The sequence below is a fragment of the Elephantulus edwardii genome, unplaced genomic scaffold, assembly GCF_000299155.1.
Source record: "Elephantulus edwardii isolate Elephantulus edwardi_28Jun2011 unplaced genomic scaffold, EleEdw1.0 scaffold00047, whole genome shotgun sequence".
Taxonomy (NCBI): Eukaryota; Metazoa; Chordata; class Mammalia; order Macroscelidea; family Macroscelididae; genus Elephantulus; species Elephantulus edwardii.
The window spans coordinates 17,074,656-17,090,243 of record NW_006399797.1 but is presented as its reverse complement, the minus strand read 5'-3'; the positions used below and the strand labels follow the sequence as shown (position 1 = coordinate 17,090,243).

Here is a 15,588-nt window from a genome sequence, read left to right as displayed (position 1 = left end):
GTACCAATGAAGGAGTTTTTCTTTTGCCTTTCAAGGAGAGGAGCGAACTGGGGGTAGGGATGGGGGTGAGTAGGTAGAGAGAAAATTGCATCAATGAATGAATGGAATTCCAAAATCTCTGTAGATGTTCACTGAAATTAATAATAATTTTTAAAAAATAAAAAATAATTAGCGCCTCCAGGCCTAAGTTACTAAGTTATCCCTCAATCGCCAGCTGTGTTGCTGTCATCGTGTCTTTCTAACTGACAGCACCTCACGTGTCAAAGCTGTATGTGACCTTCCAGAAGCAGATCTTTAGGCCTTTCCTTCAAAGTACCTCTGGATGGATTTGAACTGCCATCTGTTTGGTTATTAGTTAAGCTAGCAGTCCTCTGTGCCACCCCGGGAATCTAGAGATTGCCAGACTTGGGACTGAACTCTGATGCAGGCCCAGATTCTCTTTAGACCTTCTGAGGACTATTATGAGCAGGCCTGTCATAATGTTGGATTTTGAAGTTGGACACGGGTGACATCTCATTTACATGGAGAAAGCATCCTAGAAGACATTTGAAAAGACCTGCAAAACTGTATTGTTTTAAGTAAACACATTTTCTTCAAATCAAAGGGCAACGTTTTAAAATGTTTGGTGAATGAAGTCCTGTAGAGAACCTGATAGTAGCTGGGGGGAAGGGGCCGGCTGTGGAGGATTCCCCTCGGCTGTCCTATTCCATTAACAGGTAGACAAAAACGAGAAGGAATTGTTCAGCCAACTGCAAGGCTAAGTTTGAGTTGGCAGGATCGGAAATACAGCCAATTTATCTGACTCTAAAAGTCTAAGCTTCACTATCTAGGGCAGACATCTGGAAATGTGTGTGAGAACTTTCCAGTCCTAAGTATTCCCATCGTGCTAATAGGTCACAGCTTCTAACATGAATGGCAGCCTCCCAGCCAGTATAAAAGTCTACGATTACAACCATTCTTTTGAATCCTCTCAGCAAAGAAGGACATTCCTCAGCTGGTTTAGAGAAACCAATGCAGATTTTCACTGAGAAGGGAATGTAGTCTGGACGGAGGGCCAGTGATTAATAGATTAGGTTTAAAAAAGAAAAAAAGGAAAAGAGGAGAAAAGAGGCTTAAAAAAAAATACGAGTCACAACCTCAAAACTAGTTAAGGGGGTAAAAAAAACCACTCAAGGGGGACCTAATATAAAAATTGCAGAAGTAGGAAACAGGAAAAGGGATAAAATAATGGGAAAGCTGCCATTAGGCTAAAGGATTGAAATTGTAATCCCAATACTTTAGGTCTATACAGCAACTCTACCATTCCAAGACTAACTACACCTATTATCTAACTGGCTAGGGGGAAAACCTATTGTTAGGTACCATCAAGTCAAGTATGACTCCTAGCGACCCTATGAACAACTGACTGGAACCTTGTCCTATCCTGAGCTAATCCTCATCATCTCTGATCCACTTGAGTCCATTATTGCAGTCACTGTGTCAGTCCATTTCAGTGTGAGTCTTTCTCTCTTTCCAAGCATGACATCCCTTTCCAAGAAATAACCTCTCCTAACTACAAGCCCAAAGCATGTGAGGTGAAGCTTCACCATCTTTGCCTTCCATGAGCACTCTGGCTGCACCTTCCCCAGGACATATCTGCTTGTTCCTTTTGTAATCCATGGGATATTCAGTAGTTTTCTTCAAAAGAGAGCTCAAAGGTATCAATTCTTCTTCTGTAATCCATATTTATTGTCTAGCTCTCAGATGCATACCAAGTGGTTAAAAAGACCATGGCCTGAATCAGATGCACCTTAGTCTCTAGACAGACATCATTGCTCCTCAGTAATTTGGAGAGGTCTTTGACAGCAGACTTTCCCAAAGCAGAGGACTAAATATCTCATGGGCTGCTAAAAGAACAGGCAAATCTATCTTGGAGGCAGCAAAACCAGAATGCTCCTTAGAAACAAGGGTGTTAGAACTTTGTCTCACATATTTTGGGCATGTTTTCAGGATGGACTAGTCCTTGGGAGAAGACATTATGTTTGGAAAGGTAAAGAGTGAGCAAAGAAGAGGAAGACCCTCAATGAGAAGGACTGACTCAGTGACTATAACAACGAACTTGAGCCCATCAGAGATTGTGAGGGTGACATGGGATAGTGCAAGGTTCTCTGAAAGTTGACTCAAAGGCATCTAACAAACACTGAGATTTATCCAGCGTCACAACCTGGGATGGACCAAAATAGAGGATCAGTTCCCTGGTTCCTAGGGCAAGTTCCTTCCACCAGGAAACACTGCTTCCCCACAATAGGAAAAGGTCCTGATCAGGACCCTTGAGTGATGGCAGTGGTCAGAGCACAGGAGGAGTATTTTCTTGAACTCATCAGAATAAGGTAATGAAAGAAGAAAAGCATGTTTGGCAGGGCTGGTGTCAGGAGCTCAGAGAGGAAGAAATTGGAGAAGCCCAAAAATACTTGAACAGGCACAGACACAGAAAACTAAGGGAGAGTCCAATTTGGGAGATGCGAAAGAAAAGTTCAGCTCTTATTTGACAAGGCGTGAAAAAAATGACCATGACCTGTGGAAGTAACTCGAACACTTCCTGCTTGAAGAGTCAATGATGTGGTGCCATCACCCTGGCTCCTGTCAGGTAAATCCATTCTCTTGGGTAAAACTTGCTTTTCAGCAGAGATGCCTAATAGATTACACAGTTATCATTTTTAAACAACTTGTTTGTATCATATCAAGTCAAGATGCTCTGTGCAGGAGGGTTGGAGATTGGAGGTGTGCAGCTACCTTCCCAAGGCATCTGAGCAGTTGTCTAAGGCCTGCCCTGTGCTTACCTCCTGGATATTCTGCTTCACCCGGCTGTCAGAAGGATGCATGATTGACCCCATCACTTTCACGTTGCCACCGACAACCAGGGCTTCGTCTGGTGTCTCAGTGTTTATTCCAACTCGGCCTCGACAGATGACAGACTCTGGAACTTGTCCTCGCTGCCATAATGTATCACTGTCATTTTCAAATTGTCCAGGGTTAGAGGCCTGGAAATAATAAATACATTACAATTAAAGTTACAGTAGCAAGAATGAATGGTCACTTTTTTCTTCCTAGTAAAGAAAACCAGAAGGTCATCGAAGTCTTTCATAAGAAAAACATATCCTGGAACTATTTGACATATCCAAACAATCCTGTGGCCTTCCTGACCCCCGCGATGCTCTGCCTCCCCATTATCAGGAGTTCTTTGTACCATGGTTTGCACTATCCAATCTCTACTGAGTATCTGGAATTACGAATACAGTCAATCATTCTATATGAATGATTAGGAAGACAGAAAAACCTCAAAATGACCAGAACATTACATCAGACAATACTATAAGCTCAGCTAAGGATGCTTTGGATTTAGCTAATTCTTTTATAGTTTCAAAATACTGTCTTGTTTATTCTACATGTGTCAAGCAAATGATAATACAAATATCTTTATTATACTGTAACTATCTCCGAAAAGTCTTAACATCAAGATAACAAAAATCCTCACCACTATATCAATGGACAACATCATGATGGATGGAGAAAAGAATGAAGTTGTCAACAATTTCATTTTACTGATTTACTACAGTCAACACCCATGGTAGCAGCAGTCAGTCAATTAAAAGGCTTGTTATATCTTCTGGCAAGGACCACTCCAAAGTTCTAAAGAGCAATGATGTCAAATTAAAGACTAAAGTGTGGTGCAACAATGAATGAATGCAATGCTAAGATCTCTGTAGATGTTCATTGAAATGAAAAATAAATTAATTAATTTTAAAAAAATAAAGACTAAAGTGTATCTGATGCAAGCCATGGGCCTTTCAATTGTTTCCTATACATCTGCATGTACAATGATGAATAAGGAAGACCAAGAATATCAATGTATATGAAGTACGGTGTTGAGAAAGAAGAGTACTAAATATCCTATGAAATTCCAAAAGAACAAACAAATTGTCTTGGAGGAAATGCAACCACAGTGCTCCTTAGAGGCAAAGATGGTAAAACTTTGTTCGTGTCATCAGTAGGGTCCAGCTCTTAGGGAAGGGCCTCATGTTGGAAGAGATAGAAGATACCCAATGAGATGGATTGACACAGTGACTGTAAATAGCCCTGCGCATGCGACATGTGGGGATTGAGAGGACAGTACAGGATGAGACAAGGGTACAATCTCTAGTTCATAAAGTCTCTATGAGGCAGTGTCACCTGGACAGTACCTGGCAACCACATCCTTAAGTAGGGATCTCTTAAGGAAAAACAACAACAACAACAAACAAATAGCTCTATTCATTGCCACTGAGTCAGTTCTGGCACATAGTGACCCTGTAGGAATGAGTAGAACTGCTCCCCCCCATAAGCTTTCCAAGGTTTTCCTTTACAGATGCATACTACTACACTGCCTTCCCATGGAGCAGTTGGTGGGTTCCAACTGCTAACCTTTCAGTTAGCAACTGAGAATTTAACCACTGTTGCCACTAGGACACCTTCAAAATCTTCCCAATGAAATGAGCTTGCTTTGCACATTCTACTAAATGTGTTTGTCATAGAATCCAGGCAGGTTGTCACACAATTCAGAGAAGCAGTAGGAACCGTGGTTATCCAAAATCATCGCTAGAACAGTAACTTCACTTTTTGTCTTTCTTTTTGGTACATGAGACACTGTAAGCTCAACCCCTGAGGCTACATAAATATCTCTGAAAGAATGTTCAAGTAATTTAACAACAGTGGTTTTCACAGGGATGGGAACCTGGAGGTAGAGAAACTGGATGGAAGATTCACCATTTTCCTCATGTTCCTGTGTGCTGTAGAGTAGGAATCGACCCACGGTTGACCCTCCAGCAGGTTTTCAGAGGTAGAAAATCACATGGGAGATTACCTCTCTTTCTCCCATAGAGAAGCTGGTAGATTAGAATCAGGTGGTTTTGGTTTGACAGTGTAGCTCCAAACCACTAGGCCACCAGGGACCCTGAATTATATAAACTGTAATTTTGACGCTGTTCAATATTTTCACCAATTTATAAGACACAATGCATGTATTACCAATTAAAAACACATAGATCTTGGTTTAGGTTCATTTAAGAATCTATAGATGTTTTCAGCTTCCTATTTCACTCCTGAGCTCAACTGAAGATTTAATTCTTGACTAAAGATAATAGACAAAAGCCAGGGGGAGAACACAAAACAGCAAGTCTGAGCATTATTTTCTGTGAATTTACTTGAACAAAGAGCTTTTCTGCAAGGTCCCTAGAGTCCCCCTGGTTGTAAATGGCAAATTGGCTTTAATTCAAATCCTCTTAGAGTGAGCAATCAACTAAATCCAAAGGTATGCCAGAAAAAAATGTTGATGTATTTTTGCTCTCCTCAGAATGTAATGAGCCACCTCAAGAAAACAAAATAAGACAGTGATGGATTTTTTTTAAATGAGCTTTTGGGTACTTATTATTATGTTGTAACTTGATTATGGAACAGTAGATATAAGTAGAATTGGATTTTTTAAAAAAATAATTACAACATTCTCACTTAGCTTGTATCAGATAAACATTCAACCTGTAAAATATATCCCTATTATTTTGGAAAGGATCACTTATCTACCAGTTTCCACATACACAACAGAAGGATTCTCATCAGTGCCAGGACTTGTTATTAAAAGAGCTGTGAATTTATTACCTTTCTCTGGAACCTGAAATTTTAATTGTATCAAAACAGACTTTAATATACACCTACTCCTCACTTCCTGTTACTTGTTATTTGACATTTCATATTTATAACAGTAAAGCATCTTTGATATCACTACTTTACATATTAATGACATATATCTGGCTTGTGTGTGTTCATATATGAACACCAAGGTGTGAGGAAAAACAATACCGGCTATGCTGTTTAATATAGTGTGTCAATTTGTCTGGGCCATGATTCTTAGGAGTTTGGCACTTAGGTAACAATGTAATTTATTAGCTGTATAATGATGTGGCCTAGTGGCAAGAAGCTGCACTGCAATGCCGAAGGCACACAGTTCAGATCCACCAGCTGCTCCACAGGAGAAGGCTGGACAGTCTCCTCCCATGAGATTAAGTGCCTCTGAAAACCCGGCGCTCGGGGTTGGTTCTGACTCTACAGTACACAACAATGATGCAGTCACCCTCCATTTGTACACAGTCCCAGTATTTGCATAATGACCTGGTCTTTGGCCTCTAACTCCATTGATAAGTGAGGAAAAGGTGTGCTTCTGTAACGATGAAGTTTTTAGCACCCTCAAACACCCAGCTGCTGACTAAACCGGCTGGTTCTGAAATCACGCAGCAGCTCCCATGGAGCCGGACCTAGTAATCTGCTCCCACGGAGACTATAACTGAGAAAACCAGATGGAGAGTTGTACTCGCTCACATGTGATCACTATGAATTGGGGTCAATTTTATGACCCCTAACAACAACAGCATTCACATGTGCCTCATTAGGGGATGGTTTGCATCAATCACCAAAATTAATTACTTTTTGTTTATAAGATATTTTTATTATTTGTTTCATGTAGTTACGGAAAATCTGAACTAGCCCATGTTATGGCACAAACTATATATACGACCTTAGAGCAGCACTTAGCCTTTCTGTACCATTTTCCTCTTCTGAAGGACGAGGGTAGCAATATTTTCTTTTATCTGTCTCATTTATCTATCATATTGTGGGAATTAATTGAAAGCATGTGTACTTTGCACAATCTTTTATGAATTTTCTTAAGTGAAGGAAATAAAACCCAACAATTATTATCCAACCTATAATCACTTAGTCTACTCTCCTTAGCAAGATATCAACTGATTATGTTTTCTTTTCTTTAGTATCCATGGGACTAGGCCTCACAGTTGCATAACTCTAGGGAACTCTATTCACCAAAAAGCTCCACTGGCACAACAATTAAGCACTCAGTTTTCAACTGAAAGATTGAGAGGCCAGAAGAGAAGATCTCCGTTAAAGATTACTGAGAAAACCCTATGGGAAATTTTATGGGGCAGCTAGGAGCTAAATTCAAAAGGGCTCCACTGCACCTCTGGATCAAGAACCATTCAGACTATACAATGCAAATGGCGCCCCCTGCAGGTACTTGGAAAAAGAAACAGCACTTAGAATGGGAAACCGGGAACTATTGGCGCTGCCATTGTTTGGATTTCTACAGCAGGAGAGCTGAGCTGAGGAAGGCAGCTAATCGGAAAAGAAAAGAATTTTTGCAGCTTTCTGAAAGAGCTACAGAAAACCCTAGCCGAGGGTTTTAAAACCTTATAAATTATTCTAGTTTCTTTTCCAGAAGAATAGAAATGGGCATACCCCCCAAGAATTTATGCCAATGCTGCTGACAGACCCAGACTTATCACCTGGAAGCTGGTCTTAAATGCAGGTTTTTGGGTATCCCAAATCTACTTAATTAAAAACAGTAGCTGTGGCGCCTAAATATCTGTGTTTTAACAAGTTGTCTAGGAGATTCAGAGTTATGTAACAGGTTAAGTACTTGATGACATTATCCATTCCTGGTTGAGTTACCCCTTCCAAACCTACAATCTTGTTGGTTCCAACTGTGACTCTTCATCAGGTTTCAGAGGCTGTAAATCTTCTGTTTTATTTTGTTTTGAGGATTTTTTAAAACTTCAATAATTTCTTTTATACTGGTTTACCTATAAAGTTTGTAAACATTGTTTTTCACACCAGATTTTCTTCATTTCTTTTACCATTCACCCATCAAATTGTGCAACCCTATGATTAACCAACACCTTCCCCCACCCATCTTCATCTCTCTGCTCCCTCCCTCCCCTCTTGGATCCTCATACTTATTCTACAATAATGTTCTTATATAGTATTTGTCCTTAGGGGACTGAGGTCACTCAGCATAATGCTTTTCAGTCCCTCCCAAGTTAGGTAGTAATTTACAAAATCATTGCTCCTGTGTGCTGCATAGTATTCCATCACGTGAATGGACCATAATTTCTCATTCATTCCAGTGTGGTTGGGCATCTGGGCTGTTTCCATGGTCTTGCAATGGTCAATAATGCTACTATGAACATTGGCATACAAGTCTCTGTGCCTCAGTTTTCATATTCCCAGAGTATATTCCAAGCAGTGGAATAGCTGGGTCATATGGAATGTCTATGTTTAGCTTTTTGAAGAAACATCAAACCGCCTTCCAGAATGGTTACACCATTTGACAATCCCACCAACAATGTACAAGAGTTCCTGTCTCGCACTATCATCTCCAACATGTATTACTTGCTGTCCTGGTAAACTTTGCAGAGGCTGTACATTTTTACAGGAGATTCTCCACCTTTCTGGTGCTGAATGCCTGGTGAGTTCAAACTGACAATGTTTCAATTAACAACCAATTAGCAGTGCATGCCTCTGGTGGCCTCATGCTCCATGGGAGAAAGATAGGCAATTCCGTGTGACTTACTGCCTTTGAAAATCTGTTGGATGGGCAGCTCTGGGTCAGTACCAATTGCACAGAATACATCAAGAACAATAATTGACAGAAAGCTCTGCTGAGTTCCAGCTACAGAGTAAAACAGATTGCATGACTCCTTAGGGTTTTTAATTGTTTGTAATTAATCTGAACTCCTGGAGAGATTAGATTTTTGTGTTGGAAAAAGGGAATTTTGTGGTCAGAAATGTAGAGAGGCATGAAAAGGAAGATTGTACCAGAAACAGCTCTGCCCTAGCCCCATCCCTTAATATCTTTGCACCTGCATGGTCTCTATTGTATTTCCTCTCCCTCTGTGTGATTTTCCACCTCATGGCTGTGTGGCTTGTGAAACACAGGAAGAATTCTTGGGGGTGTGCCCATTTCTATTATTCTGGAAAAGAAATTGGAATAATGTATTCGGTTTTAAAACAAGGAAACCCTAACATGTCTTTGAAAAGCAGAAAAGAGTAATCATCTCTCCTGTTTATAACCCAGCACTCCCAACCAGGTTTAATTATGTGTTTAAGATAGAAAGTGAAGCTCAAGTAAAGCCTAATAATTAACAAGGGAACACTGATGGAACTCCACTGGGGGGTTGCTACCAAAAACAAAGGCCTGGGAAATACATCTGGGTTTTTCTGTGTAAACCTTAATTTCCATTAAATTGGTCTATTTACACTGCAGGCCCACAATATACATCTAAAGCTGTTTTGATTGACAATTTAGATGAACAATTTACTGAGTCCTACCCACCACTCTCTCTGTCAAAGGATCATTTTGACAAAATTGGTCTCCAGAACCCCTCCTGGAGGTCTGAAACTTATCTAGGGCCAACCCTCATAGAATCATCTTCATCCATTTACTTACTATTCCAAGGCCTGCCTGTAACACAATCAAGTGCCTAATTTTATTCCCAGCCTACATTCTGGAGCTCAAACTAACAGAACTACAACACAGCCCAAGAAGCTCTTTTGCAAAATTTAATCTGGTCTGTACAAGAAGATCTAGTGGTGCACACCATAGCATTCCATGTGTCTCTGGCAGTTTAAACCCAGTATTGGATCCTCAAGAGAGACAAACAGTCTCCTCCCATTAAGATTTATAGACTTGAAAACCCAATATATGGTCACTTGAACTCATCACCAACTCCCTCCACTTCTCCAAGCATGATACCTTTTTCTAAAGACTGACCCCTCCTAACAACATGTCCATAATATGTGAGATGAAGTTTCACCATCTTTGTCTCTAAGGAGTATTCTAGTTGCACTTTTACCAAGACATAGCTGCTTGTTCTTTTAGCAGTCCATAAGATAGCCAGTGCTCTATCTGATACTATAATTCAAAGGCATGAATTCTTCTTCTGTCATCCTTATTCAGTCTTCAACTTTCAAATGCATAAGAAGACATTGCATAGACCATGGCTTGAATCACAGATGCGTAAGAAGTAATTGCATAGACTATGGCTTGAATCATGTGCACCTTAGTCTTTAAACTGATATCATTGCTCCTTAGCACCTTGGAGAGGTCCTTAACAGTAGCCTTTTCCCAGTGTAACACATGTTATTTTTTTTTACATATTTTGTTCATAGGAGCACAATCCTATCTGTCAGTGTTTTTGTATTGAAGGAGTGATTTGCATGTTGTTCCTTATTTTATAGCTAAGGTGTATGTATATACTTTGGATATGAGGATATGTTATGAACTAAGAGTTCTGCTTAACAGAATACTAGTTGAGCTCCCTTTACTACTGTTGTGAGACTGCACAACAGTCACAGTATCTACTTGCTGAAGTCACCAGCAGGAAATAAAGAGATCTTGCCACTAGGTAAATTATTTAAAGTATGCAGGTGACTAGCAAAGTGTCTAATTCCAGTATGAGTTACACAGCTCAGCGGAGCCATTTCATGATACCTAATCTCTGCTAACTTTGAAAAGAATGGCTTTGCCTGCCTTTAGTCCTTTCTATCAGAATCCAGAAATCAACAAGCAGCCTGACTTTTCAAATTTTACTTGAAATCAAATTATGAGGTAAAACACCACCAGATTACATTAGGTGAGGTCTCTAAAATGACCTCGATGGCCGTGGCAGTTTTGTAATTGGTTTATAACCAAAACAAAGAGTCCTCCCCTTGTCAAAGAGCAACTTCATTTGCCACAGGTCCTATTATTATCGTTGTTGATATTGTTTGGTGCCTTTACGTCAGCTTTGACTCATAGTGATTCTGTGCACAACAGGACAAAACATTGCCCCGTCCTGGACCATCTCCACAATTGCTACTGTGCACGAGCCCATTACTGCGGCCACTGTGTCAGTTTGTTTGAAGGTCTTCCCTCTTTTTTTAACTTATTCCATAAAGCATAATGTCTTTCTCCTGAAACTTGTCCTTCCTAGTAACATGCTAAAAATCCATGTGATGAATTCTCACTATCCCTGCTTGTAAAGAGTATTCTGGTATCAGAGGCTTCCAAATAAACACAGCGTGGGCATACATCGTCCCAGGCACATGGAGCACATCTGGACACATAAATGTTTTCTTTTATTTGCTCATTACTTCACCACCATTAAAACCTGAAATGTGTATCTAAGGATTTTTACTAATAGGTGGCTTATTAGTTTTAATAGACTAAAAGAATAATACTGAGGGCTCTTTGTTTCAGAAAAAGCTTGAGGCAAGCAAAGAAGGACTTTACTTCCCAAAGCAGGCAGATTTTCCACTCAAGATCTCAGGTTGACAGCCACATACAAGGGCATTCCCATATCCACCTCCAACAATTTTGCCTGTTGGCCTATGCATGTCCCCTCTGTCTTATTTCAAAGACCATGACAATGCAGCCCCTCCCACGGCTGAAGGCCATGTGATTACCTGTTACTTCATGTCCCTGGCATTCTCTGCAGCAGCTAGCCTGACCTGATACAGCTGCAGCTCCAGCTGCCAATAGTGTTATGTGTTTGTGGCTGCCAAGGCTCATGCCCACAGCTGTGGTCATTCATTCAGGGAAATCTGCTGAACCATGACTCTGTTGGGCAATGGGCCTGATGTCTCTGGGGTCACCCATCACTTTTAGCAGAGGAGAGATGACTTCCTGGCACCTTTCTCATGCTGAGGGGTGGGGGGATATACCCTGCAGGCTTTGAGGTCAAAGGGATCTGGTGTCATCTGGATGTCATCATTATACATTCTGTGATCGTGGACACATGAGTTAGCCTGCTAAAGAGTAGCTCCTTTGAAAGCAAAGAACAAAACGATGTCAGATATAAACTAGCTAGCCCATTTCTCAAAGCATAGTATAGAAACCGGTTTCTCAGGCTCAGTCATAAAAACATACTGAGTTGGACAAACCTTTGTTGTGAGATCTATATTACATCTAGCACCGTATCTGGCAGTCTCCCTGGACTCTCCTCATTCCAAAAGAGTACCAACTCCCACTCAATTCTGACAAATCAAAAATGTCTTCAAAAGGCTAATAACCACTGAGGTTTAGGGAGTGGATCACTCTCGACTGAGAACCGAAATAACTAGATTGACTTTTACTGTTCCACTCTCCATCACCATCAGCAGCAGCAATAGAGGACTAACATATTGCAAGCATACCGCTGGCAACATGAGTTCTGCCTGCAGGGGAGAAAGGCACGGAAGGCCCAGAAAAATCACACACTAAACTCACCCGCACAATGATCCTCTCCGAGATGTGTGCAGACAGCAGATAGAATTGGTCTTCGTTTGCTGCATACAATCCAACCACCAACATGAAGTATCTAATTTAGAAACAGCAGAGCAGTGCAAGCACATCAGGGGCCAGATGAAGAATTCATGTAACCGAACACCACTCAAGAGCTAATTAAAACTGAATCTTCCTAGAGGAGTTTGTGAACGTAAAGACTGCCCTTTTTGGGCTGCTCTAAGAAAGCACTTGGTTCCTTCACTCTTGTTCTGGGTCAGCCTTTTGCCTGGCTTCAGTTATTTGCAAATTGCTTTGCAGGCCCCAAAGCAGCAGGAGCTAAGACTTTACAGAGGAGGCTGGGAGGTGAGGGCCTTGGGCTAGCCCATCTGTGCTGACTCCATGCAAGCCTCACCCTGTGTTTCTATACAGTCAGCACAGCATTGCTCACAAACACACACACAACAGGAAGACATCTCACAGGTGTTCTGGCCAGAGTCCCCCAAGCCTTCGATTTAATGGAGAGAGGCCCAGGAAAGTTTACCCAACCAAGCTGGATCATTCCTGCCATGCTTATACTGGACCCCGGATCCTGTACCTTCCACATCTTTGGTCATGTCTTTAGCCAAAGGTCTGAATCCTCCCCTCCAATAGTTTCCCAAACAATATTCATCACTATTATTTTAATTGCTTCTCCTCATGTGTCACTAATAAGAAGTTAAGGCTATCTGGTAAAAGCCAAAACAAATACAATCCCTGTAAGAGAAGCTTCTTTTTTAACAACTGTATCCACTATCTTTCTCCATAATACCTTTTAGATTCTCCACTCACTCTAGAAAACTGTCTAAAGTAAATCAATAATAGTGGAATTTGTTATCATTGCTATTATTTTCTCTATCATCTATGAGGAGAAGTGTGGCATCAGGATTGGTGGAAGATCTATTAACAATCTGCATTATGCAGATGACACAACCCTGCTTGCTGAAACTGAGGAGGACCTCATGCACTTGCTGCAGAGGGTCAAGGATTGCAGCCTTCAGTATGGACTGAGGCTCAATGTCAAGAAGACAAAGATTCTCACCACTGGACCAATTGGTAGCATCAGGATGAATGGCGAAGAGATGGAGATTGTTGACAGCTTCAGTTTGCTCGGCTCCACTGTCAACACTCTTGGCACCAGCAGCCAGGAAATTAAAAAAACGTATTGCAATGGGAAAGTCTGCTGTTAGGGACCTCTCTAAAGAACTCAAGAGCAACGGTGTCTGTCTGGAGACTAAGGTGCGCCTGATATAGGCTATGGTCTTTGTAATCACTTGTTATGCATCAGAGAGTTGGACAATGACTAGGAAGGATAGAAGGAGAATTGATGCCTTTGAGCTGTGGTGCTGGAGAAGAGTATTGAATGTACCATGGGCTACCAAGAAAACAAACAGATTCATCTTGGAGAGGGTTAAACCAGGCTACTCCTTGGAGGCAAGGATTCTGGGGCTTTGTCTGGCATACTTTGGACCTGTTGTAAGGAGAGACAGGTCTTTAGAGAGGGACATCATGAGGGACAGCGCAGGAGAGGAAGACCCTCTATGAGGTGGATTGATTCAGTGACTGGGGTAATCAGGATGGGTGTGTCAGAGGCCATGCGATTGGCACAGGATAGAGCAGGGTTTAGGGCTATTGTTCATACGGTTGCTATGAGTCGCAAACGACTCGACGGCACATAACAACAAAAACAACTAACAACTATTGAGGTAGCTTTGGTGGCATAGTGGGTTAAGAGTTGTACTGGCAACTCAAAGGCATGCAGTTCAAATCCACCAGCTGTTTTATGGGAGAATGATGGCCAATCTCTTCCCATGCAATTTACAGCCTCTGAAACCAGCACCTGCTGCAGGGTCAGGTATGAGTCAGTTCTGGCTCAACATCCAGTCACACACACACCACCAACCCCCCCCATCATCATCATCATCATCATCATCATCATCATCATCATCATCATCGTCTTTGGAGTGCTCACATGTCAGTCATGGGAGAAGCTGTTTACCTACATTCTTTTTATTTAGATCCTTAAAACAATCTTATTAAGGTAGGATATTGTTATTGTTTCCATTTTGCAGATTAGAAAAATGTGTCTCGGAGAGATTAGATTACAAGCTGGACCTCACTCAGTGTGTCAAGGCAAAATTAAATATTCAAACTTGACTCTGCACCACTCCAAAAATGATATTCAAGCGAGTGTTTCTCAAATACATGGTTGGCTTCAGATCCACTTGACAGGCATATTATACTACAAATTAGTGAGTTGCATTCCTGTGTTTCTGATTTAGTGGGTCTGGGATGAGGCCTCCTGAGAATTGGCATTTCTAACACAGCCCCAGGTAATGTGAACTCTGCTAGTTCATGTTTTGAGAACCCCACATCTAAATAGTAATGTAGATTTATGATTTTTTTTTAATTAAAAAGGCTATAGAGAGCTCCAAGCCTCAGAGAAAAATCCTGGCATCCAGCACACAGAAGCATGTGGTTGAGACAGTCCTTTACCCTCAGGTGGCAATGAGAGGTAGACACATGGTGCAACGGAGGACCTTGTAAGGATTATAGGAAAGATGAATTAGAGATAGGCAAGGGTGTGAGCATTGCAAGGAATAAAAATGGAAGAAGGTGCCTGATGAGCCAGCTTAAAAGTCTGACGGGAATTCACGAGTGGGGCAAATGATCAATGCCTGAGACTGCTAATCAAAAGGAAGGCTTCAGAATGTAACCCACCCAGAGGTCCCTTGGAGAAAGACCTGGCAATCTAATCTACTTCTGAGAAATCAACATTGAAAACCTGCGGAGCACAGTTCTACTCTGGCATACGTGAGGCGCCATGAACGAGAATTGATGAAAACATTTATTCTATTTTTATTTTGATAAATAGAGTCAGAGTAGAGAGGAAAGGAGGCCCCATTAACCAGCTGGCAGGGCCGAAAAGATCAGCAAAGCCTCAGCCCGTCTATGAAATGCCCCACCACCCTGCAGTGGTCACAGTGCCTGCCAGTACCTCTGATCAGGATTGGGTTTTCCCTTCTTTCTCATGTTATTTGCTGTGGTTTCACTGAAGTGTAGTCTTCCCAATGTTACCTTGGTGACTTGGTCAGCCACGAGGTCAATTCTAAAACAAATAGCAGAAATACAAAGAGACTGTAAGAGAACACAGAGTCTTTGATCATATCTAACCAGCTCTTAGGCCTGTTCGGTTCTCAGTTCTCGTCACACTGCTGAGGACAGACCATCCCAAGCACAGACCACTAGCGCTATCCACAGCATGGTCAGCCATGGCTGCCAGCAAAGGTCCCAGAAGAACTTTTTTTTTTCTATATTTTATTAATTTTTCATAAACATTTACAGAGATTTTGGGTTTCCATTCATTCCTTGTTGCACTATTCTCTCTACCCTCCTCCCAGTTTGTTCTTGTCCAAATGCCACAGTGCTTGTCAAAGCCAGTTCTGATT

General features: G+C 41.4%; 1 protein-coding gene across 1 annotated transcript in view; it reads right to left on the bottom strand.

The window, feature by feature from the left end:
- The window catches only part of MYRFL (myelin regulatory factor-like), a gene marked incomplete at its 5' end in the record, with an annotated part of 174,930 nt that overhangs the window by 114,848 nt on the left and 44,494 nt on the right, over positions 1-15,588 (bottom strand). Inside the window, 3 exons of the mRNA XM_006886110.1 lie at positions 2,820-3,020; positions 12,107-12,197; positions 15,138-15,248. Of these exons, the coding sequence (XP_006886172.1) occupies positions 2,820-3,020; positions 12,107-12,197; positions 15,138-15,248 (403 nt within the window). The remainder of the gene's footprint in view (positions 1-2,819; positions 3,021-12,106; positions 12,198-15,137; positions 15,249-15,588) is intronic.